This window comes from Schistocerca americana, chromosome 1, assembly GCF_021461395.2.
Source record: "Schistocerca americana isolate TAMUIC-IGC-003095 chromosome 1, iqSchAmer2.1, whole genome shotgun sequence".
Classification (NCBI taxonomy): domain Eukaryota; kingdom Metazoa; phylum Arthropoda; class Insecta; order Orthoptera; family Acrididae; genus Schistocerca; species Schistocerca americana.
Window position 1 is genome coordinate 1,141,335,152 of NC_060119.1, and position 26,918 is coordinate 1,141,362,069.

Consider the following 26,918-nt stretch of genomic DNA (forward strand, 5'->3'; position numbering starts at 1 on the left):
AGAAACAACAAATCAAACATGCCAAATTCAAACACACACAGAATCCCCAAGATTGGCGATCTTTTACAGAAGCTCAAAATTTAGCGCGGACTTCAATGCGAGATGCCTATAACAGTTTCCACAACAAAATGTTGTCTTGAAACCTGGCAGAAAATCCAAAGAGATTCTGGTCATACGTGAAGTATGTTAGCGGCAAGAAACAATCGATGCCTTCTCTGTGTGATAGCAATGGAGATACTATCGAAGACAGTGCTGCCAAAGCAGAGTTACTAAACACAGTCTTCCAAAATGCCTTCACAAAAGAAGATAAAGTAAATATTGCAGAACTCGAATCAAGAACAGCTGCCAATATGAGTAACGTAGAAGTAAATGTCCTCTGAGTACTGAAGCAACTTAAATCACTTAATAAAAGCAACTCTTCTGGTCCAGACTGTATACTAATTAGGTTCATTTCGGAGTATGCTGATGCATTGACTCCATACTTAACAATCATATACGACCGTTCGCTCGATGAAAGATCCGTACCCAAAGACTGGAAAGTTGCAGAGGTCACACCAATAGTCAAGAAAGGTAGTATGAGTAATCCACTTAATTACAGGCCCATATCGTTAATGTCTATATGTAGCAGGATTTTAGAACATATATTGTGTTCGAACATAATGAATTACCTCAAAGACAATGGTCTATTGATACACAGTCAACATGGGTTTAGAAAACATCGTTCCTGTGAAACACAACTAGCTCTTTATTCACATGAAGTGTTGAGTGCTATTGACAAAGGACCTCAGATTGATTCCATATTTCTGGAAGGCTTTTGACACTGTACCACGCAAGCAGCTTGTAGTGAAATTGTGTGCTAATGGAATATCATCTCAGTTATGTGACTGGATTTGTGATTTCCTGTCAGAGAGGTCACAGTTCGTAGTAATTGATGGAAAGTCATCGAGTAAAACAGAAGTGGTTTCCGGCGTTCCCCAAGGTAGTGTTATAGGCCCTTTGCTGTTCCTTATCTATATAAACGATTTGGTAGACAATCTGAGCCACCGTCTTTGGTTGTTTGCAGATGACGCTGTCATTTATCCACTAATAAACTCTTCAGAAGATCTAAACAAACTGCAAAATGTTTTAGAAAAAAATATCTGAATGGTGCAAAAAGTGGCAGTTGACCCTGAATAACGAAAAGTGTGAGGTCATCCACATGAGTGCTAAAAGGAACTCGTTAAACTTCAGTTGCACGATAAATCAGTCTAATCTAAAAGTTGTAAATTCAACTAAATGCCTAGGTATTACAATTATGAACAACTTAAATTGGAAGGAACACATAGAAAATATTGTGGAGAAGGCTAACCAAAGATTGTGTTTTATTGGCAGGACACTTAGAAAATGTAACAGACCTATTAAGGAGACTACCTACACTATGCTTGTCCATCCTCTTTTAGAATACTGCTGCGCAGTGTGGGATCCTTACCAGATAGGACTGATGGAGTACATCGAGAAAGTTTGAAGGAAGGCAGCATGTTTTGTATTATCCCGAAATATGCGAGAGAGTGTCACAGAAATGATTCAGGATTTGGGCTGGAAATCGTTAAAAGAAAGGCATTTTTCATTGTGACGGAATCTTCTCATGAAATTCCAATCACCAACTTTCTCCTCTGAACGCGAAAGCATTTTATTGACACCGATCTACTTAGGGAAAAACGATCACCACAATAAAATAAGGGAAATCAGAACTCATACGGAAAGATATAGGTGTTCATTCTGTCCGCACGCTATACGAGATTGGAATAATAGAGAAATGTGAAGGTGGTTTGATGAACCCTCTGCCAGGCACTTAAATGTGATTTGCAGAGTATCCATGAAGATGTAGATGTAGATGCATAAGTACCTGGTCACATGGCAGGATCAATAGCTTGGGGCAGAAGAAACAAGTGAACGGAGAAACTTGCTGCCTTGTAAGCTAGGAACTGCTAAAACAGATGTGCAACAAAAGGCTTCCACAAAGTCCCGCCATCACCCTCTGCATGAGGGGAGCATGGGTTGTGAGTAAGGTGGCGATGGTGAAGGCTGGTACCAGTGGGAGGCAGCATCTTATACCTGTGGTGAGGATGTGGGCTATGGGATCAAGACTGCAGTTGCCAGTCATGTGATGAGGGCAGGTGCTGGACTTGAGGGTGCCAAGTGTGAAGTGTGAAGTGTGAAGTGTGAAGTGGGTGGAGCATCACTGCTGGGTGGCAGCATGGAGAGGTTGTCAGCCTGGTTGGCCGTTTGACAGCTGAAAGTGCACGTGCTGGGCACTGTGAGTCTGAATTGCCAGTACCTCCAGTGTGAGGGTGGGCGGTGGCAGCTGTGGAGTGCACTGCTGGGAGCGCAAAAAATAACACTGTTGTGGAAGTGGTTGACACTGTGATGCAGTGTGGTGGCATAGCTGGCTGTTGACAGCGGCAGAGGGGAATTCGCTGTATCAGCGATTGGTGGTATGGGGGAAGGGGTGTGGGCATCCTCTGCATCAAGGAGACTGGTGCCTTTGTTGTCAATGGCCGGTGAGATACGGTGGCACCATCATAGCACGGTAGGTTTCCCATGGTTTCCTCAATTGTAGTGTGACAGGCCTGTGCCAAAAGACTTCGGCGGTTGGGGTGCTTGGCAGCATAGGCGGCGGCAGCAGCGTGGTTTTAATGAGGATGATGGTCGGGCTGAATGGTATGGGACCTGGCAGCAAAAAAATGGTTCAAATGGCTCTGAGCACTATGGGACTTAACATCAGTGGTCATCAGTTCCCTAGAACCTAGAACTAATTAAACCTAACTAACCTAAGGACATCACACACATCCATGCCCGAGGCAGGATTCGAACCTGCAACCGTAGCGGTCACGCGGTTTCAGGCTGAAGCACCTAGAAATGGTTCAAATGGCTCTGAGCACTATGGGACTCAACTGCTGAGGTCATTAGTCCCCTAGAACTTAGAACTAGTTAAACCTAACTAATCTAAGGACATCACAAACATCCATGCCCGAGGCAGGATTCGAACCTGCGACCGTAGCGGTCTTGCGGTTCCAGACTGCAGCGCCTTTAACCGCACGGCCACTTCGGCCGGCTGAAGCACCTAGAAATGCACGGCCACACCAGCTGGCATCTGGCACCATATAGCGAGCCTGAGTCTTTTGATGGAAATGCTGGTAGGTGTGTTGTGGAGTTGAAATGTAAATATCTTGGAGTCCTACTTCAGAACCCTGTGGGGGCTTGAAGTTGTGTGGGTAAAGTGGGGGCTGGTGAGTGTCGATGCGTAACATAAATGTGTGCATGGTGTGAGGTCACCATGAATGAATCCCCTGAATTCCCCATGGTTGGGGGGGGGGGGGGGAGGGTGGGAGGAAGGGTTGCAGGTGAGCCGTGCAGTACTGCAAGATGGTGACGAACTCAGTGATGAGGTCATCTGCAGGTAGGTGGGCGGGCTCCAGGAAGTCAGCCGGGACAGCGAGTGGCTGGCTGTAAACAAGTTCAGTGGCAGACATCCCAAGGTTGGCAAGCAATATTGAGGCCGAGGAGTACCAGGGGCAGGGCAGCGGTCCATCTCTTGCTATGACAGGTGAGAGAGGCCGTCAAGGTATGATGGAACCGTTCCACCATGCCGTTGGTTGACAGATGGCAGCTCCATGTTTGGTGGAAACCAATGCCATAGAGGTCTGTTAGCATGTGATAAAGTAAAGATGTAAACTGGTATCCGCGGTCCACAGTGACAGCTGAAACAAGTGATCCATGTGGAGACGAAGGTGGTGGCTACCATGGTGACAGTTATGTCAGGAATTGGTGTTGTCTCAGGTCAGTGGGTGAACCTGTCCACCATTGTGAGGAGGTAGCAGCAGCCATCAGAGGAAGGTAGAGGGCTGACGAAGTCAATGCAAATGTGGGCATAGCAATGTGTCAAGTCTAGGTAGGCAGCGATGGGGTCGTTTATGTGGCGGCTAACCTTGATGCACTGACAGGCGAAACAGGTGCCTTCCTAGTTCCTGCATTCCCTCTGAATACCTGGCCACATGAAATGTCCATCACCAGAATGGCAGATGTGTGCTCGTTGGGGTGCACCAGGTTATGTAAATGGTCGAAAGCGGCCTTGTGGAAGGTGCTGGGCAGGAAGAAGCACAGTGAGCTGGTGGATACTGAAGGCAGAGTCCAGTGACGGCATCCAGACACGAGGGGGTAAATTCCGAGTCATGCTCCTGGACAGTGCTAATGCCTTAAGATGACAGTGCAGGTGTGGGTGAGGCAGTCAGTGATGACATTGTCAATTCTGGCAATGTGATGTATGTTGGTAGTAAATTCGGGATTGAACGACAGCTGCCAGGATTGATGGCGACACTGGTTGAAGTGCTTTGCAAGGGCCTACATTATGGGCTTGTTCGGTGAAGACTATGAAGTGACATGGCCTCGAGTGATGACTAAAAGTATTTGCCTCATAGATTGCAAGGATACTGTGTTGCATGCACTCCAGCATCATTGAGTGGCAGAGAGCTTGCTGGAGAAGACAGTAAGTGGCTGCCAGATGTCACCGACAGTCCGTTGCCCATCTAGCTGGTGTCGACCACAATGGCAAGTGGGATGGAAGTGGTGAGCAGAGTAGCATCCTCAAAGTCATGCGTAGCAGCAGAGAAGCTGTGTTCTATTTTATTCATTCATGGCACTGGCCTGCTCCCCTTCGTTTGGCCAGCTTGGATTGTGGTGGTGTGTAGCTTCTGCATAGCAGTGGCATTTGTCAGATGGTGGCAGGAGAAGTTTAACATGCCGTGGAAGTGACAGAGGTGTTCCTTGGGCATCACAGAAAACATGAGTATGTCATAAAAGTAGGCAAAACAGCAGGGCAAGCCATGCAGTGTACTGCCCAAGAAACACTGTCACATTTGGGTGCCATTATGGAGGCCGAAGGTCGTACAGGCACCCTTGTAGAGTGCAAGTGGCATGATGATGGTGACCTTCTGGATGTATTTGTGTGTCTGGATGATAGCCTCGTGCAGTCATTTGTGCTGAATCTTGTAGCTTGGGCTAGCCCATTATTTTAGCTGCTTAAGAACAGCACTGGGTATCAGTGGGGTATGTTGGGGTTTTTTAGCTTCTGGTAATCACTTCTTGGGTACAGGAGTCTTCCTTCTTCTTGACAAAGTGAAGAGCAGATGCCCACAGGCTCTTCAAAGGGTGCAGCACACCGGCAGTGAGCGGCCTGTTGAACTCAATCTTGGCGATGCTGAGTCTGTGCGGTGGTAGGTGCCATGGCTGGCAGAAGACGGGTGGTCCAGGAATGGTGTCAGTCTAGTGAACAGTTGATTGGTGGACCTTTTGAGGGGCGCTGGATGGGCATGTGAGAGTAGGAAATTGTGCCTTTAGGTCGACATAGGGGCTGGAATATGCCACCTGCTTCGTGTGTGTTTGTGAATTTCTAAGTGGCCAACTGAGGTCATCAGTCCCTAGACTTAAACTAACTTATGCTAAGAACAACACACATACCCATGCGTGAGGGAGGGAGGCCTTGAACCTCCGGCAGGAGGGGCTGCACAATTCGTGACATGGCACCTCAAACCACGTGGCCACTCCAAGCAGCCTGCTTCACGTCTAAAAGAACAGTGAAACGAGTGGTGCACTTTGTTGAGCTCTCTGTCACTGTCAGTGAGGTGTCAGCATGCAACATCAGCGAGCAGGGAGTAGTGTCCAATGAAGTCTGCAGCGATAATGGGGTCAGTGACGTCAGTGATTGTGAATGTCCAGGTGAGGTCCCGTTGGAGGCCGAGATCAAGGTCATGGTGATGTATGCCATAGGTGGTGATGGTGGTGTTGTTTGCTGCCTTCAGGACGATAGCTGAGATGGTGCCAGGGTCTTGTACGAGCTGATACAGGAAATTGACAACTTGGAGAAGCTGTTGATCAGGAATGGCATAGCAGAGCAAACATCATGGATGAGCAGATGCTGGGAAATTGAGCAACAGCTGGGTGTGCATAATTGCAGCGACCATTTCCATTTGGGTGCCAGGAGCAGGCTCCCTGCAGTTCACAGCATCTGGGCTGAAATGCTCATTGTACCAGCAGAGGCTGGCTATGTTGCGAAAAGTGTTTGCAGGTTGGCTAGGGCTGTGGTGGCAGTAGTTGTTGTTCCGCTAGTGGCTGGAGCTGCACGGATAGTGGCGATTGGAATCGATGCAGGCCACAGTAGCTTGCAGCATTGTTGTGTAGGTGCTGAGATGGGTGAGGACGTCATATACCCCCCAGTTACTGGTCACTGGCTGTGGGCTGGCGGGACTGGAGCAGCTGGTATGTCATTAATGGTATGTTGAGTGGCAAGGGTGGCTCAAAATAGTGTGGCTGGCGGAGTGACGGCCAGCTGGGCTATGCTGGATGGTGGTGGCTCTATCATGTGGCAATGACAGTTGTGAGCAGTGAGGCCAGCATCTTGTGAACATGGTGAGGCTGGCAGTGTTGCTGAAGGAGAGGTCAGCATGAGACGCCACAGCTGTCTGTATCGGGGCCGGGAGGTGAGCTAGCCAGATGTTGTGTGGGAAGCTGTCAGAGACCATTTATGGCTCCATCAGGTTTCAGAGAAGGTGCAGGACTTGCGAGGGTTTCCGGTCCCCACACTGCTCAAGGGGAATGAGGGACAAATGCGCTGCATTTCAGACGACGTGAGTTCTGTCATGAGATGATGCTGGAGTGTCTCATTGCGGGTGGTGTTTGGAGGTAACGAAATGACTATGTGGACCTCCATCACCAACTACAGACCAAGCTGTTGTTGTCTACCAGTAGCCAGCGAGTGTAGTATGCAGGAATTTGTCAGATGGCAGGATCAATAGCTTGGGATGGAAGTAACACACAAAAGATAGAAACTCGCTGCCATAGCAGACGGCCATTGTGAACTAGAGACATATGGAGCTGCTAAGACAGCTGTACGGCGAAAGGTTGCCACAGTAATATGCGTATTTTCTTATGTGATTTTTGGTTTTCAACACAAATTTGCTTGAAAGGAACAGTAGCACATAATTCATTTGAATTTGATATCATGAGAAATGTAATTAATTATCATTCTAATAATATGAATATTATATGTATGTTATTGTTATAGCATATTTTGGTTTAAGAGCTAAATAAATTTATAATTTCAGTATTAAGTTGAAAGATACTCCTTCCTCTTAGGTTATAGAGTACCTGGTATCAGCTGGTGCTAATTTACATGCCAGAAATGTCCTGGGGGAGACAGCACTTCATGTAGCAGCTCGTTCCTGGTGCTTGGAGACATTTAAATTTTACCAGGATTCAGGTATTCCAATGGATTCACTGGACGTTTATGGCAGAACTGTTCTTCACCATGCTGCTGCATCTAAGTCACGGGAAATACTGAAGTACCTGTTGGAAGGAGATTGGGTACCTATTGACTGCAAAGACAGATATGGGCAGACACCACTAATGCTATCTTCAAGCTATCCAAATGGCGTAAGTAATTAAGAGTGTGTTTAAAATAATTTATTATAATTATTTGAGTATCATTCTAAAATATAGTAGATGTTACTAAAATGTCTACTCTAAAAGATATTATGAAGTAATAAGACTGAAAGAAACAAAGAAATGTTGACAAATCTTCAGTTCTTTATCTTAAAGCAATTTTCTTAGCCACTGGGTGCTAAAGTATCAGAGAGAAGAAATGTAAAATATGGAGCTCAGAATATTATCAGTTTTTGTAATATTTCATTGTTGCTGCATTCTTTGATAAAAAGTGCTGGTATTAGGGAAACAGTGGTACTGTAGTTATAGTCACATTTCAAAGTGGTAATATAATTACTTATTGTTTTAGGAATCCTGTTTAATCAATTTTATTTATAAATTTTAAGGTTTGAGCTTTCCAGTTGTAGCACTCTTAGTAGATTCAGCCCAATGTAAACAAATGTGAATTACAGAAAAGCTGAAAAAATCAAGCTATTCTCAACCCAAAGGTCTGGTTATCACAGGTGAGATTATTGTTGATCCCATGGTGTGATTGAATTCCTGGATGTATTGTATTCTGTTCAACACATTCTGTTTTGCATCATGTCATCAAACAAGCTAGAAACAAGCTCTATACACAAAAAATTGAATATTCCAAGAACAAAGCAAAAATAATTTTGTGCATTTAAGGCATGAAGCAGATAAACCTGATACAGCAAATGCTGTTAAATTGCATGGTGATAAGAGATGCTAGGCAGATTGTGTTAGGCCAGAAAAATTGGAAACTAAGTTCAGTGAATTCTTCAGAACAGTTGCTGTAAACACTAGTTTAATATTATAGTTGACCATGCACTGGGTAGATATGCATTCAGTAGAATACTTCATAATGGGAGGGACCCTCTGTGGTGTACAGCCATTGTAAAGAAACATCTAAAGAAATAGAATAGGTGTAAAACTAAGTATAGGACTGTAGATAGAGCAATGCTGAATGAAACACATTTGGCTGTCAAAGTGGCAATGTGTGAAGTCTTCAGTGACTACCATAGCGGAATATTGTCAAGTGATCTTTCACAAAACTCAAAGATATTCTGGTGCAATGTGAAGGGTGTTAATAGCACCAAAGCATGTCAAGTTCCTAACAAATGAAATCGGAACTGAAATTGAGGATAGCAAAGCAAAAAATGGGAATGGTTAACTCTATTTTCAAATGTTCCTCTACAAACGAAAACCTAGGAATATTGTCCCGATGGAACCTGTAACATCCCAGTCTTATGGTTACCATCCCTGTGTTATGTAATACTAGATCAATGCTCTTATATTTCCAGCTGTAGTTAAGTTCAATTACTTTTCGATAATAGGAAAAAGGCTTTTAGAAGAAAAATAACAATACCAAACAATAGTAGTTACAATACCCTCTGTACCATAAACAATCAAAATCAAATTCAGGAAATTAATATATGGAAAATGTTTAGATAAAAGAATAATATATTTCGTTCTCATCATCTGTGAATGGTAGGAATTAAATCTCAAGCCTAATTAACAAAATATAGGTCATTGATCATTTGTCATTGTTAGAATGCTTATTTCTGGCATTTCAATATTAATGTGATTTTTATGTGTTTAGAAAATGTCTTAAACTTGTTCTAGCAAAGTAGGGAATATTATAGAGCGTTTGATAATATTGTTAAACTGTTTCATATTATAAATTATGTTTTGCATTATTATAACCAATAGTAAATTGTGGGAAGAGTATAAATACTTGGCCTCAAGTATTGTCAGGAGAGTTGAGTGGTGGACCCACTAGAGGACAGATCTCTGTGTACAGTTGAGATAAGTTCTCGGTGCATCATTCAGGTTTGGATTTACAATATAGCAACTCGTGTGTTGGACATTGTCTAAAACATAATATTAGAACAGTGAAGTGATGGATTATTTTACAATGTTAAACAGTTTGATTAAATATCGCAAAAGGCAGAATGATACGTGACTTTATATTCGTACTTTGTTGAGTATTAGTGTTGAACAATGCAATGGACCTCACACACGCATTTCTGTCAAATCACTGAAGCTGGACTATTGAATATTGCCAGTGTAGTATGTGCTACCATCGGTTAGCTGTGGTAGTAACAATGAGTCTTATTACACCGAAGGATGATCATGAGCTCATAAGATACAGGTTTTGAAGTGAATAAATCTACATACTTACTTTACTTCAGTTGTGGTCTACATAATTGTAGTGAAATCCATTATGGTATCCTATATTTATTGAACAAGCATATTTTAGCTCATGTATGCAGTCGTCGAGGGACACCAAAGGCAAGATATTCACAGGTTTTTAAACCATTTTTAACTATTCACTAACTGGTGGGATGTTGCACACACTTGTATCACTGGAAAGATAGGTGAACTCAGTACTAGTATCAGTGGTGTTCAGAAACAGCTAAAATCATTAAAATTGAATGAAGTTCCAGGGCCCAATGAAATTCCTAGCAGATTCCATCTCTCTCTCTCTCTCTCTCTCTCTCTCTCTCTCTCTCTCTCTCTCTCTCTCCTCTAACTACAGTATATCATAGGTCCCTTGAACAAAAAGCTGTGCCCAGTTCTTGGAAAGAGCTCAGGTCACATCTGTCTACAAGAAGGGTAGTAGAAGTGATCACCAAAACTACCATTCAGTATCCTTGACAAAGAATCTTAGAACATATTCTGAGCTGAAACATAATTCGGTGTCTCAAACAGAGTGGTCTCCTCCATGCCAACCAGTATTGATTCCAAAAAATGGTTCAAATGGCTCTGAGCACTATGAGACTTAACATCTATAGTCATCAGTCCCCTAGAACTCAGAACTACTTAAACCTAACTACCCTAAGGGCATCACACAACATATTGATTCCAAAACATCAATCAAATGAAACCCAACTTGCACTTTTCTCACATGATACATTGAAAGCTTTAGATCAAGGCAGTCAAGTAGATGCAGTATTTCTTGATTTCCAAAAAGCATTTGACTCAGTACCACACCTGTCTTTAATGTCAAAAGTATGGTCAAATGGGTATCAAGTGAAATTTGTGACTCATAGGGAGGACACAGCGTGTTATCTTGGATGGAAAGTCATTGCCAGATGTAGAAGTAACTTTGGGTGTACCCCAGGGAAGTGTGTTGGGAACCTTGCTGTTCAAGTTGTATATTGATGACCTCATAGTATTATTGATAGTAACCTCAGACTATTTGTGGAAAATGAAGTTATCTATAATCAAGTACTGTCTGAAAGAAGTTGCATAAATATTCAGTCAGATCTTGATAAGATTTGAAAGTGGTGCAAAGATTGACAACTTGCCTTGAAATTTACAGAATTTTTCACAAAATGAAAAAAATGTATTTTCCTATGGCTATAATATCAGTAAGCCACAGTTGAAATTGGTCAACTCATACAAATACCTCGATATAACAATTTATGCGGATATGAAGTGCGATGATCACATAGACTTAGTTGTTGGTAAAGCAGATGGTAGACTTCAGTTTATTGTTAGACTAATGAGGAAGTGCAATCAGTTTACAAAAGTGATTGCTTACAAAATCACTTTGTGACCAATTATAGAATATTTCTGAAGAGTGTGTGGGATCTGTACCAAACAGGACTAACAGGGAATATTGAATGAATGCAGAGAAGGTCAGCACAAATGGTCACAGGTTTGTTTGACCCATGGGAGAGTGTCACAGATACACGGAAGGAACTGAATTGGAAGACACTTGGAGATAGAAGTAAACTATCCTGAGAAAGTCTATTAGCAAAGTTTCAAGAACTGGCTTTAAATGATGACTCTAGGAATATACTACAATTGCCTATGTTTAGTTCACATAGGGATCATGAGGATAAGATTAGAATAATAACTGCACACACAGAGGCATTCAAACAATCATTCTTCCCATGTTCAATATGTTAATAGAATGGGAAAAAAACCCTAACAAGTTGTACAGTGGGATGTAACCTCTGCTATGCACTTCACGGTGTTTGCAGAGTATGGATGTAGGTGTAGATGTATACATAGCATCACTATCATAACAATTACATTTACTTAGACATGCTATGCATACTCCATCAACAATATAACTTTTTCCAAACCAGCAGTTAGACAGATCATAAAATTCACTAGGTTACTTAAAAATGCCTATGATGGTATTTCAATCAAAGTACCTGTAGCCAGCTCCTGGGGTGGTGCAGTCGTGCATGGTGCCACAAGTGCTCAAGTGCTTATTTATGTTGTGCTGTCAAAATATTTTTGCAATAGCCACCAGAGGCTCTGTGTTCCACAACAATATTGTGCTAACTCTTAGACTGAACTTTGATAATAAGCAGTTCCTAGTAACAGGCTAATTGTCATATCAGTTCCCTTATCTGCCTACAATGGATTCTTATTTGGAACTGAAGATGGCAGTGATCCATAGGGCATCTGTATCACAAGAGGAATGCATCAGGCAAGTTTTGACACAAGAAGACATTGACGATGGGAGACTGTCACAATACTTGAGATGCTTGCAGAAGAAGGCTGACACAGATACCTTACCTGTCTTCTGTGTACATTTTGGAGTAGCTGCCTGCTTCTTCAAGTGAAAGATATTATAGTATCTCAGACAGATGTGGCCTTGGTGCAGTGGCTGAATTGGCTGATAAGATATTTGATGCAATAATGCCTGTGCTGGTAATTGCAGTGATGCCCATGTTTATAGTCATTGATTGTGATGTTCTGTCTGCCAAAGTTGATTTGTTGATGAAACAGACTGGTGAACTGTTGACTCATCGGGATTGCAGCAAAGACAGAGACTGTTACTACAAGAGATCAAGAAGCCGCTTGTCAACTACCTTTTCAATGTCTGGGACAGGCCAACACTCCATCTGTTGGTACCACAAAAGATTTGGTGACCATGTGCATAAATGTACTATGCTTTGTGGCCACCCAAATGCCAGCAGCAGTTGGACATAGGCATGTTATCTGATTCCCAAACTATGTCACAGCACCTGTTCATAAGTGCGAGCAAGTCAGGACAAAAACATGTGGTGGACACTGGGTTGCTCCTTTGTGTATTTCTGCACATGCAGTTACACAGCAAGCAACAACCAACCACTTTCTGCCTGACCGCAATGAATAATTCCACCATACCAGCATACACTACACTATCGGGCGAACTGGAGATCGGGCTGTGGTGTGACCTAGCATGGGACTTTACAATTGCAGATGTGTTGGAACCATAATAAAGGCAGATTTTCTAGCATACTACCAACTGTTGCCAGATGTGGCAAATGTGCAGCTTGTTGACCACAACACCAGCTTAACCAGCTCAGGTTTTCGATAAAACACATCAGCACAAATGGCTACAAACCACAAGAGGTGAGCACATGGACTTACTGTGGAAATTCCCAGCACTGACACAACCTCTTGGAATGCTGAAAGAGGTACGTCACAAACAGTGCATTACATAAAAACTACCAATGGCCCACCGGTGTATTGTCACCACTGACGTTTGGCCCCAGAGCATGTAGCCATAACAAAAGCATATGCTTTGGGAATGTGTTATGCACCCATTGAGTAGTCCTTGGTCATCCCCACTTCACTTAGTGCCTAGACTGTGCCAAGGCTTATACTCAGACCCCAACAGCAGAGGCAGACATACCATAGATTGCCACAATCACTCCATTTGCTCTATTAAAGAGTCATTTCATTATATTCTGCCTCCAGAATGCCACACAAACTTGGCAAACGTGTATAGACTCCATATTACAAGGTCTCCCCTTCTGCTTTGCATATCTTGATGTTATTCTAGTTTTTTCAGCCTTGCAGCCTCTAACTGTGATGTTTGAACATCAAAACAGTACAGTGTGGTTTTGAAAACCACCAAATGTGTTTTTGATCAGAGACAGATTAACTTCCTGTGTCATAAGATCTCATTATCATGTTCACTACCTTTGCCTGAGAAAGCTGAAACCATCTAGCAAATCACATGACCAAGCACCATTAAGGAATTGCGTTGCTTCCTCGGCGTGCTTAATTTCTGTTGCCAATTCCTGCCACATGAGGCTCAATTTCGAGAATTCTTAAGATGGCACTCAAGTTTTGAGGCAGCCAAACAGTGCAATGCGGATGCTGCATTACTTGCGCAAGCCAAGCCGAATACACTCCTGGCATTTATGGTTGATGTGAGGTGAGTGCTGCAGCTTTACAACAACTGTGTAATGGCACAGTGGAAATTGTGTGCTTATGATAGAGAACTCTCGACTATTATGAGGCTATTAAATACTTCTGGACACAAATGAAAGCCAGGGAGTTTACCATTTGTACCGACCATAAGCCACTTATGTACGTTTTCTGCCAAAAGAGTATCAGCTGTTTGCCTCAGCAGCACACTCAACTTGTTCAGCACTGTTTGTGATATTCGCCTGCTTTATTTCTTCGTTCATTGTCCTTGGTGTCGACATAGTGCATTGTTATACTGGCTGGAAAATGGGGGGTACACCGACTACTGTAAACGATGTAGCCGACAGTTGCACAAGCGTTTCACAGTTCCTTACTTTCACTGTTCACAACCCTCCAATATTACACAATAAATGGCCAGTTCACTACTGGTAAATGTTGATAAGCCTCATAAATAGGTTGCAGGCAAACATCAACATACTGCTTCAATAGTTTGCTGTTGAACATCTATGAGCAGTAAAAACCTAAACACACAGTTCACATTTCTTGCAGAATAATATGGTACGTATGACACTATTTCTCAAATAAATTGAACAGATGTTGTCATTAATTGTTTTAACATGCAGCCTATTTATGTTACACTTATTCCATTGTTGAGTTGGTGCACTGTTGTTCATTTAACCAAGACAGGTTAAAATATGCCATTGTCAGGGCTCTCTACGAAAAGGGGTACACCACAGATGTCAATAATTATCGGCCAGTATCCTTGCTTACAGCATTTTCAAAAATCTTCAAGAAAGTAATGTACCGGTACTCAAGAGTGGTTAGCCATCTCAACAGTAATGGGATACTTAGTAAATCACAGTTCAGATTTCAAAAATGCTGTTCCACTGAGACAGCAATATGCAATTTCACTGTCCACATAATAGTATTTAAATAGGAAAATGTCACCAATAGAAATTTTCTGTGACTTGTCCAAAGCATTTGATTGTGTGAACCATGACATTATGTTACAGAAATTACAATTCTATGGTATAAATGGAATAGCATATGAGTGATTTAAGTCATACCTACAGAACAGGAAGCAAAAAGTTTCCTTATATGAGTCAAGTGATTTAAATAAGTTTGCCACTTCATCTAACTGGGGTGAAATAACATTAGGTGTTCCACAGGGTTCAATCATGGGTCCCCTTCTGCTCTTGATATGTGTGAATGACCTCTCTTCCTATCTGAAACAGGAAGCTGAACTGACACCGTTTGCTGATGATACAAGCATCACTATTAATCCAGTAAAAGAAACTCCAATTGAAAATGATACAAATAAGGTCTTTGGAAAAGTCATTAATTGGATTTCTACAAATAGGCTTGCTATAATCTTTAAAAAAACACAATATATCCAATTTTCTGCTGCAAAAAGTACAGTTCCTTCAATAAATATAACACATCAACATAAGTCGGTAGACAGGGTAGAGAATACTAAGTTTTTGGGTGTACATATAGATGAGAATCTTAATTGGAAAATTCATATTTTGGATCTTGTAAAGTGACTTGCTTCTGCAACTTTTGCAGTCAGAATAATTGCCAATTTTGAGGATATAGAAATTAGTAAGCTAACATACTTTGCGCACTTTCACTCTCTGATGTCATATAGAATAATATTTTGGGGTAACTCAACATTTAGACAAGAAGTATTCACTGCTCAAAAGAAAGTGGTTAGAATAATGTGTGTGGTTCATAGTCGCACATCTTGTAGGAATCTTTTTAAAAGATTGGGCATTCTAACAACAGCCTCGCAGTACATTTACTTACTAATGAAATTTGTTCTCAACAACATGGACCAGTTTAAAAACAACAGTGACATTCATGATTATAATACCAGAAAAAAGAAAGACTTACACTATCCTTTACTCAACCTATCTCTGGCACAGAAAGGAGTAAATTATGCTGCTATAAAATTTTTTCACAAATTACCAGATGAAATAAAATGTCTGACAGACAGCAGTAATAGGTTCAAAAATAAATTGAAATCATATCTCCTTGACAACTCCTATACCACAGATGAATTCTTGAATAGGAATAAATAAATCTATAAATATAGTATATGCATTTTGTGCTATTTAAGGGAATGGGGTAAATAACAGAACTATATATATATATATATATAAACAAAGATGAGGTGACTTACCGAACAAAAGCGCTGGCAGGTCGATAGACACACAAACAAACACAAACATACACACAAAATTCAAGCTTTCGCAACAAACTGTTGCCTCATCAGGAAAGAGGGAAGGAGAGGGGAAGACGAAAGGAAGTGGGTTTTAAAGGAGAGGGTAAGGAGTCATTCCAATCCCGGGAGCGGAAAGAATTACCTTAGGGGGAAAGAAGGACAGGTATACACTCGCACACACACACATATCCATCCACACATACAGACACAAGCAGACATATTTATATTTATTTTAGTCTTTAAATATGTCTGCTTGTGTCTGTATGTGTGGATGGATATGTGTGTGTGTGCGAGTGTATACCTGTCCTTCTTTCCCCCTAAGGTAAGTCTTTCCGCTCCCGGGATTGGAATGACTCCTTACCCTCTCCTTTAAAACCCACTTCCTTTCGTCTTCCCCTCTCCTTCCCTCTTTCCTGATGAGGCAACAGTTTGTTGCGAAAGCTTGAATTTTGTGTGTATGTTTGTGTTTGTTTGTGTGTCTATCGACCTGCCAGCGCTTTTGTTCGGTAAGTCACCTCATCTTTGTTTTTATATATAATTTTTCCCATGTGGAATGTTTCCTTCCATTATATATATATATATATATATATATATATATATATGCACACAAAATTCAAGCTTTCGCAACAAACGGTTGCTTCATCAGGAAAGAGGGAAGGAGAGGGAAAGACAAAAGGATGTGGGTTTTAAGGGAGAGGGTAAGGAGTCATTCCAATACTGGGAGTGGAAAGACTTACTTAGGGGGAAAAAAAGGACAGGTATACACTCGCGCACACACCCACACACATATCCATCTGAACATACATAGACACAAGCAGACATTTGTAAAGGTAAAGAGTTTGGGCAGAGATGTCAGTTTAGGCGGTAGAGAAGCAAATAACCAGAGCCACTTCCTCATCCCCTCAAACCCAGAATCTCCCACAGAAGAACCACAAAAGTGCCCCACTTGTGACAGGATACTTTCCGGGACTGGATGAGACTCTGAAATTGGCCCTCCAGCAGGGATACGACTTCCTCAAATCCTGCCCTGAAATGAGATCCATCCTTCATGAAATCCTCCCCACTCCACCATGAGTGTCTTTCCGCCATCCACCCAACCTTCGTAACCTCTTAGTTCATCCCTATGAAATCCCCAAACCACCTTCCCTACCCTCTGGCTCCTACCCTTGTAACCGCCCCCAGTGTAAAACCTGTCCCATGCACCCTCCCACCACCACCTACTCCAGTCCTGTAACCCGGAGGGTGTACACGATCAAAGGCAGAGCCATGTGTGACAGAACCCACGTGATTTACCAACTGACCTGCCTACACTGTGATGCTTTCTATGTGGGAATGACCAGCAACAAACTGTCCATTCGCATGAATGGACACAGGCAGACAGTGTTTGTTGGTAATGAGGATCACCCTGTGGCTAAACATGCCTTGGTGCATGGCCAGCACATCTTGGCACAGTGTTACATCGTCCGGGTTATCTGGATACTTCCCACTAACACCAACCTGTCAGAACTCAGGAGATGGGAACTTGCCCTTCAGTATATCCTCTCTTCTCGTTATCCGCCAGGCCTCAACCTCCGCTAATTTCAAGTTGCCGCCGCTCATACCTCACCTGTCTTTCAACAACATCTTTGCCTCTTTACTTCCACCTCGACTGACATCTCTGCCCAAAATCTTTTGCCTTTACAAATGTCTGCTTGTGTCTGTGTATGTGCGGATGGATATGTGTGTGTGTGCGAGTGTATACCTGTCCTTTTTTTCCCCCTAAGGTAAGTCTTTCCACTCCCGGGATTTGAATGACTCCTTACCCTCTCCCTTAAAACCCACATCCTTTTGTCTTTCCCTCTCCTTCCCTCTTTCCTGATGAAGCAACCATTTGTTGCGAAAGCTTGAATTTTGTGTGTATGTTTGTGTTTGTTTGTGTGTCTATCGACCTGTCAGTGCTTTTGTTTGGTAAGTCTCATCATTTTGTTTTTAGATATATTTTTCCCACGTGGAATGTTTCCCTCCATTATATTCATATCATTAATTTGAACCCAACAATTACGTTTGTTATTGTCACTGTTGCATTTCGAAATCTTTTCTGTCGTCTTATTTTCTCTTTCTGTTTTTGCCAGTAGTTTCACTTTGTATTCACCTTCTCCTTTTTACCGTAATCTACTATACAATTTTATCCCACCGATATATACTCAATAATACGTAATACGTAATAATACGTAACCCACTTCCAAATCATAACCAAAAAAAAAATTTTCTGCCTTCAACACTACCGCTGCTATAAAATCCACCGTTTCTAGTTCACAAACAGTTCCTTTCACTTATTAAACAACCATTTCGGCTAGTTCTAACAACTTTTGCTTTATTTCCATTTCCGTTTTTCTCACATCACTGATCATTTTTAGCCTCTTCCCACAGAATTTAACGTCATTATTTCTTCGTCAGACAATTGTTAGCCTCATTTTCGTAATCTGCCACCACAAAACCACTCCTTTTAATACATTTACACGTAGTTTTTTCGGAATTTTCCCGAATTTCTCCACTCTTTAACATGTTTTGGCGGCAACACAACCACCTAACCTTTATGCACATCGTTGTCTACCAACCCAAGTTCACCACAGGATCAACGTAGCCCAGCTTTAACCAACACTTTTTCGCCTTTTTTCACACCAGATCTCCAGTTGCTTTCTAGTTCACCTTTATCTCTCCCCATATATTTTTATTTTCATTTTCATTTCAGCCTCATGTTACACTTTCCACCTTCTAATACCATGTCACCCTCACAACACCCCCACAGCGACCCCATTAAGTTTTATTTACATTCCCTCCGCAAACATGCCTTCGCCCTAGCCAGATTACACTCCCATATTTTATTTTCTCAGGCTTGTCTGACATTTGGCATTACCACCAAAGGCCTCACACTTAAAGTTCCCATCTCTGGCTGCAACTCTTCGTTCCATCAGTCCCTATACCAGTTCCAAACTGAACAATCCATTGCCCTCACCCACCTAATCCTTCACCTACACATCAACTCAGCCAATGAACACACCCGTCAACTCCTATCCTTAATAAAAGTCCTCAATCTTTCCTCTCCCACATCCACACCGGCTGTTCAGAGCATCCTCCTACAGGCCAACCGCAAATTAGAACAGCATGCGACCCTCCACCTTAAAAAACTATCCAATCTCCTGGTTTCCCACCTCCGGAAAGGCAACTCACTCACCCTTCACAACCTTTTCAGCAAACCTCAACCTCCTCTCATTGCACACAGACCCAGTCTCTCCCATCTACTCAATCTCCCAGTCCCTGCTCCACTCCCTCCAAAACCTCAAAATTCCAATCAACACAATCTGGAACCACAACACCCTAATTCAGTAGTTAACCTTTCCTCCAAACCTCTCTCCCAATCCGAAACCTCTGTCCTATCCAACGGCCTCACCTTCTGCCCCACTCCCAGATTCAACCAAACAGCCCTCGTCAAAGATTTACTGTCCTACACACGTACTCTCTGCTGGAAATATCACTTTGCCACAAAGAAAAATGATCCTAATCCTACTCCTAATGATCCAGCTCCCCATGACACTATCCAAATTGAACCCTGCCTGCAACAGTTCCATCCTCCGTCACAGCGGGACCCACCTCCTCTTCCTCAAAATCACCCTCTCCAAACCTTCCAGGAATTTCTGACTTCCAGCCTTGCCTCTCAATCCTTCTTAAAAAACCTTAACCCTACTCCCAACATCACCACTGCTGAAGCCCAAGCTATCCATGATCTGAAGGCTGACCGTTCCATTGTCATTCTTCCAGCGGACAAGGGTTCCACGACCGTGGTACTTGATCATCGGGAGTATGTGACTGAGGGATTGCGTCAGCTTTCAGACAACACCACATACAAAGTTTGCCAAGGTAATCCCATTCCTGATGTCCAGGCGGAGCTTCAAGGAATCTTCAGAACCTTAGGCCCCCTACAAAACCTTTCACCTGACTCCATCAACCTCCTGACCCCACCAACACCTCGCACCCCTACCTTCTACCTTCTTCCTAAAATTCATAAACCCAATCATCCCGGCCGTCCCATTGTAGCTGGTTACCAAGCCCCCACAGAATGAATCTCAGCCTACGTAGATCAACACCTTCAACCCATTACATGCAGTCTCCCATCCTTCATCAAAGACACCAACCACTTTCTCGAATGCCTGGAATCCTTACCCAGTCTGTTACCCCCGGAAACCAACCCTGTAACCATTGATGCCACTTCCTTATACACAAATATTCCGAATGTCCAGGGCCTTGCTGCGATGGAGCACTTCCTTTCACGCCGGTCACCTGCCACCCTACCTAAAACCTCTTTCCTCATTACCTTAGCCAGCTTCATCCTGACCCACAACTTCTTCACTTTTGAAGGCCAGACATACCAACAATTAAAGGGAACAGCCATGGGTACCAGGATGGCCCCCTCGTATGCCAACCTATTCATGGGTCGCTTAGAGGAAGCCTTCTTGTTTACCCAGGCCGGCCAACCCAAAGTTTGGTACAGATTTATTGATGACATCTTCATGATCTGGACTCACAGTGAAGAAGAACTCCAGAATTTCCTCTCCAACCTCAACTCCTTTGGTTCTATCAGGTTCACCTGGTCCTACTCCAAATCCCATGCCACTTTCCTTGACATTGACCTCCATCTGTCCAATGGCCAGCTTCACATGTCTGTCCACATCAAACCCACCAATAAGGAACAGTACCTCCATTATGACAGCTGCCACCCACTCCACATGAAACAGTCCCTTCCCTACAGCCTAGGTCTTCGTGGCAAACGAATCTGCTCCAGTCCAGAATCCCTGAACCATTACACCAACAACCTGAAAACAGCTTTCTCATCCCGCAACTACCCTTCCGACCTGGTACAGAAGCAAATAACCAGAGCCACTTCCTCATTCCCTCAAACCCAGAACCTCCCACAGAAGAACCACAAAAGTGCCCCACTTGTGACAGGATACTTTCCGGGACTGGATGAGACTCTGAATGTGGCTCTCCAGCATGGATACGACTTCCTCGAATCCTGCCCTGAAATGAGATCCATCCTTCATGAAATCCTCCCCCCTCCACCAAGAGTGTCTTTCCGCCATCCACCCAACCTTCGTAACCTCTTAGTTCATCCCTATGAAATCCCCAAACCACCTTCCCTACCCTCTGGCTCCTACCCTTGTAACCGCCCCTGGTGTAAAACCTGTCCCATGCACCCTCCCATCACCACCTACTCCAGTCCTGTAACCCGGAGGGTGTACACGATCAAAGGCAGAGCCATGTGTGACAGCACCCACGTGATTTACCAACTGACCTGCCTACACTGTGATGCTTTCTATGTGGGAATGACCAGCAACAAACTGTCCATTCGCATGAATGGACGCAGGCAGACAGTGTTTGTTGGTAATGAGGATCACCCTGTGGCTAAACATGCCTTGGTGCACGGCTAGCACATCTTGGCACAGTGTTACACCGTCCGGGTTATCTGGGTACTTCCCACTAACACCAACCTGTCAGAACTCCGGAGATGGGAACTTGCCCTTCAGTATATCCTCTCTTCTCGTTATCCGCCAGGCCTCAACCTCCGCTAATTTCAATTTGCCGCCGCTCAAACCTCACCTGTCTTTCAACAACATCTTTGCCTCTTTACTTCCACCTCAACTGACATCTCTGCCCAAACTCTTTGCCTTTACAAATGTCTGCTTGTGGCTGTGTATGTGCGGATGGATATGTGTGTGTGTGTGTGTGTGTGTGTGTGTGTGTGTGTGTGTGTGAGTGTATACCTGTCCTTTTTTTTCCCCCTAAAGTAAGTCTTTCCACTCCCAGGATTGGAATGACTCCTTACCCTCTCCCTTAAAACCCACATCCTTTTGTCTTTCCCTCTCCTTCCCTCTTTCCTGATGAAGCAACCATTTGTTGCGAAAGCTTGAATTTTGTGTGTATGTTTGTGTTTGTTTGTGTGTCTATCGACCTGCCAGTGCTTTTGTTTGGTAAGTCTCATCATCTAAAAAATCTTGTTTCATATGTGCATTTCTTGTGCACTTGACTTGTTCCACATCATAACGACTACTGTACCATGCAACTGATCAGTAGAACACGCAACCAACTAACGAATTAACTATGCATAATTCCCGTCTGAAAATCAGCTATGGACTGACTGTCTCAGGACCAAAAATCGGTCCTTTGTATATTCTCACAATAATAGGCACTGAAACTATACATTGTTCCATGTTTAAGCTACAGAAATTACAATTAAAACATAACTCATTCAATTAACTAAATACATGGAAAAATCCTTTCTTTTTAACAGTTTCTTCTACCACAAAGGTTTGGCTGGATTATTTGTTTAAATAATTAAATTAACAGATATAGTTATGCAAACAATAATTTTGCAAACCTGGTAATTATTTTGGAATTAATTAAGGGCTGACTTTGCTAATACGTTTTCTAATGTTGTTGTTGTGGTCTTCAGTCCTGAGACTGGTTTGATGCAGCTCTCCATGCTACTCTATCCTGTGCAAGCTTTTTCATCTCCCAGTACCTACTGCAACCTACATCCTTCTGAATCTGCTTAGTGTATTCATCTCTTGGTCTCCCTCTACGATTTTTACCCTCTGCGCTGCCCTCCAATACTAAATTGGTGATCCCTTGATGCCTCAACACATGTCCTACTAACCGATCCCTTCTTCTAGTCAAGTTGTGCCACAAACTTCTCTTCTCCCCAATCCTATTCAATACTTCCTCATTAGTTATGTGATCTACCCATCTAATCTTCAGCATTCTTCTGTAGCACCACATTTCGAAAGCTTCTATTCTCTTCTTGTCCAAACTATTTATCGTCCATGTTTCACTTCCATACATGGCTACACTCCATACGAATACTTTCAGAAATGACTTCCTGACACTTAAATCAATACTGGATGTTAACAAATTTCTCTTCTTCAGAAACGCTTTCCTTGCCATTGCCAGCCTACATTTTATATCCTCTCTACTTCGACCATCATCAGTTATTTTGCTCCCCAAATAGCAAAACTCCTTTACTACTTTAAGTGCCTCATTTCCTAATCTAATTCCCTCAGCATCACCCGACTTAATTAGACTACATTCCATTATCCTCGTTTTGCTTTTGTTGATGTTCATCTTATATCCTCCTTTCAAGACACTGTCCATTCCATTCAACTGCTCTTCCAAGTCCTTTGCTGTCTCTGACAGAATTACAATGTCATTGGCGAACCTCAAAGTTTTTATTTCTTCTCCATGAATTTTAATACCTACTCCGAATTTCTCTTTTGTTTCCTTTACTGCTTGCTCAATATACAGATTGAACAACATCGGGGAGAGGCTACAACCCTGTCTTACTCCCTTCCCAACCACTGCTTCCCTTTCATGTCCCTCGACTCTTATAACTGCCATCTGGTTTCTGTACAAATTGTAAATAGCCTTTCGCTCCCTGTATTTTACCCCTGCCACCTTTACAATTTGAAAGAGCGTATTCCAGTCAACATTGTCAAAAGCTTTCTCTAAGTCTACAAATGCTAGAAACGTAGGTTTGCCTTTCCTTAATCTTTCTTCTAAGATAAGTCGTAAGGTCAGTATTGCCTCGCGTGTTCCAGTGTTTCTACGGAATCCAAACTGATCTTCCCCGAGGTTGGCTTCTACTAGTTTTTCCATTCGTCTGTAAAGAATTCGTGTTAGTATTTTGCAGCTGTGACTTATTAAGCTGATAGTTCGGTAATTTTCACATCTGTCAACACCTGCTTTCTTTGGGATTGGAATTATTATATTCTTCTTGAAGTCTGAGGGTATTTCGCCTGTTTCATACATCTTGCTCACCAGATGGTAGAGTTTTGTCAGGACTGGCTCTCCCAAGGCCGTCAGTAGTTCCAATGGAATGTTGTCTACTCCCGGGGCCTTGTTTCGACTCAGGTCTTTCAGTGCTCTGTCAAACTCTTCACGCAGTATCATATCTCCCATTTCATCTTCATCTACATCCTCTTCCATTTCCATAATATTGTCCTCAAGTACATCGCCCTTGTATAGACCCTCTATATACTCCTTCCACCTTTCTGCTTTCCCTTCTTTGCTTAGAACTGGGTTTCCATCTGAGCTCTTGATATTCATACAAGTCGTTCTCTTATCTCCAAAGGTCTCTTTAATTTTCCTGTAGGCGGTATCTATCTTACCCCTAGTGAGATAGGCCTCTACATCCTTACATTTGTCCTCTAGCCATCCCTGCTTTGCCATTTTGCACTTCCTGTCGATCTCATTTTTGAGACGTTTGTATTCCTTTTTGCCTGTTTCACTTACTGCATTTTTATATTTTCTTCTTTCATCAATTAAATTCAATATTTCTTCTGTTACCCAAGGATTTCTACTAGATCTCGTCTTTTTACCTACTTGATCCTCTGCTGCCTTCACTACTTCATCCCTCAGAGCTACCCATTCTTCTTCTACTGTATTTATTTCCCCCATTCCTGTCAATTGCTCCCTTATGCTCTCCCTGAATCTCTGTACAACCTCTGGTTCTTTTAGTTTATCCAGGTCCCATCTCCTTAAATTCCCACCTTTTTGCAGTTTCTTCAGTTTTAATCTACAGTTCATAACCAATAGATTGTGGTCAGAGTCCACATCTGCCCCTGGAAATGTCTTACAATTTAAAACCTGGTTCCTAAATCTCTGTCTTACCATTATATAATCTATCTGATACCTTTTAGTATCTCCAGGGTTCTTCCATGTATACAACCTTCTTTCATGATTCTTAAACCAAGTGTTAGCTATGATTATGTTGTGCTCTGTGCAAAATTCGACCAGGCGGCTTCCTCTTTCATTTCTGTCCCCCAATCCATATTCACCTACTATGTTTCCTTCTCTCCCTTTTCCTACACTCGAATTCCAGTCACCCATGACTATTAAATTTTCGTCTCCCTTCACAATCTGAATAATTTCTTTTATTTCATCATACATTTCTTCAATTTCTTCGTCATCTGCAGAGCTAGTTGGCATATAAACTTGTACTACTGTAGTAGGCGTGGGCTTCGTATCTATCTTGGCCACAATAATGCGTTCACTATGCTGTTTGTAGTAGCTTACCCGCATTCCTATTTTCCTATTCATTATTAAACCTACTCCTGCATTACCCCTATTTGATTTTGTGTTTATAACCCTGTAGTCACCTGACCAGAAGTCTTGTTCCCCCTGCCACCGAACTTCACTAATTCCCACTATATCTAACTTCAACCTATCCATTTCCCTTTTTAAATTTTCTAACCTACCTGCCCGATTAAGGGATCTGACATTCCACGCTCCGATCCGTAGAACGCAAGTTTTCTTTCTCCTGATAACGACATCCTCTTGAGTAGTCCCCGCCCGGAGATCCGAATGGGGGACTATTTTACCTCCGGAATATTTTACCCAAGAGGACGCCATCATCATGTAATCATACAGTAAAGCTGCATGCCCTCGGGAAAAATTACGGCTGTAGTTTCCCCTTGCTTTCAGCCGTTCGCAGTACCAGCACAGCAAGGCCGTTTTGGTTATTGTTACAAGGCCAGATCAGTCAATCATCCAGACTGTTGCCCTTGCAACTACTGAAAAGGCTGCTGCCCCTCTTCAGGAACCACACGTTTGTCTGGCCTCTCAACAGATACCCCTCCGTTGTGGTTGCACCTACGGTACGGCTATCTGTATCGCTGAGGCACGCAAGCCTCCCCACCAACGGCAAGGTCCATGGTTCATGGGGGGGGACGTTTTCTAATAGAGCCAAATAAATACTTTAAGAATCCTAGTAGTTCTTCTTTGAATATTAATAAATAGTGTGGAATTTATATTGGTTTATAGGTCAACAATAGAATCTAAGCTACAAAACAATTACTGATGTCCCCCTATAGCAAAAGATATTAACTAGGAATGGTCAAAATAAATTAGGAAATTAATTACATACACAAAAATAAGCACAAAATTAAACCTGGTGCTATATTCCTTAACACTGAGGGCCAACCTTTCTCTTTTATGGAAATGCAAATTATACTTATGCATGTTAATGATAATTAGACAAAAATGAAAATAAAATGAATTTAAGGAGGCAGACGGCAGAACAAGAGAGGAAGTAAAGAGATCTCAGCTTGCTTCACCACAAGGTGTTAGACACATTTCTGGCGTCGACAACATGGTAGCCAACAGCCTTTCCTGTTTCTTATGTTTGATTGACTTTGCTCAACTAGCCGCAGTGCAACAATCAGACCAAGAGCTATACAATCTACTTAAGATATGACATCAGCATTGGACTTCCAATTAGTTGATGTTCCTGAGGCTGACATTTACACTGTGAAATGTCAAACAGTAAACCTCAACCTTTCCTGCCTACCATATTTTGGAGACTTGGATTCAACAGCTTACATAATCTGTGTCATCCTGGAGTCTGACTGACAACTCACCTACTCTCACACCGATTTGTATGTCCGGGCATCAGAACAGACTGTTAAGAATGGATACGAACATGCATCAGATGTCAATGCAACAAGGTTAACTGCCAGTGTGAGAGTTGATGGGTATGACTCTGCGCTTCAAGTGATTCCATTGGCCCTTTACCTCTGCAGCTGCATGTCTGGAGGTGGCTGGAGCTTGGTGTCTGGCATTTGCGGTGTGGCGGAAGGTGGTGCTCAGGAGCCAAGTGTCATCTCTTGAGTATCGTCAGGATGTCTCCCCTTTTCCATCTGGATGACGTGTGTCTACTTCCACAGCTTGACCACAAGTGTTCCTTGCAGGTGATCTCTATGTGTTTTCTAGAGCTAATCCAGGGTGCGTCCATACATACAGTTGGCTAATCTATGTTCCTTTTCTGGTCAATCAAATTATTGTTCACCATCCTTGTGTTAACCATTCTGTGCTGTCAACAATTCACATGGCTGATGATGACACAGGCTTTATTGTCCACAATTCACATGGCTGATGATGACGCAGGCTTTATTGTGGATGGAATTCCCTCACTGTGCGAACTCCATGTTGCCAGTTAAGAATGAATGAATGAATGCATAGA

The 26,918-nt window shown here is 42.6% G+C and overlaps 1 protein-coding gene across 3 annotated transcripts in view; it reads left to right on the top strand.

Annotated features, from left to right (window-relative positions):
- LOC124619293 (serine/threonine-protein phosphatase 6 regulatory ankyrin repeat subunit B-like) overlaps positions 1–26,918 on the top strand; it is a 289,649-nt gene that overhangs the window by 71,219 nt on the left and 191,512 nt on the right. For all 3 annotated transcript variants that reach the window (XM_047145590.1, XM_047145570.1, XM_047145581.1), the window contains exon 4: positions 7,171–7,467. In XM_047145590.1, the coding sequence (XP_047001546.1) occupies positions 7,171–7,467 (297 nt within the window). The remainder of the gene's footprint in view (positions 1–7,170; positions 7,468–26,918) is intronic.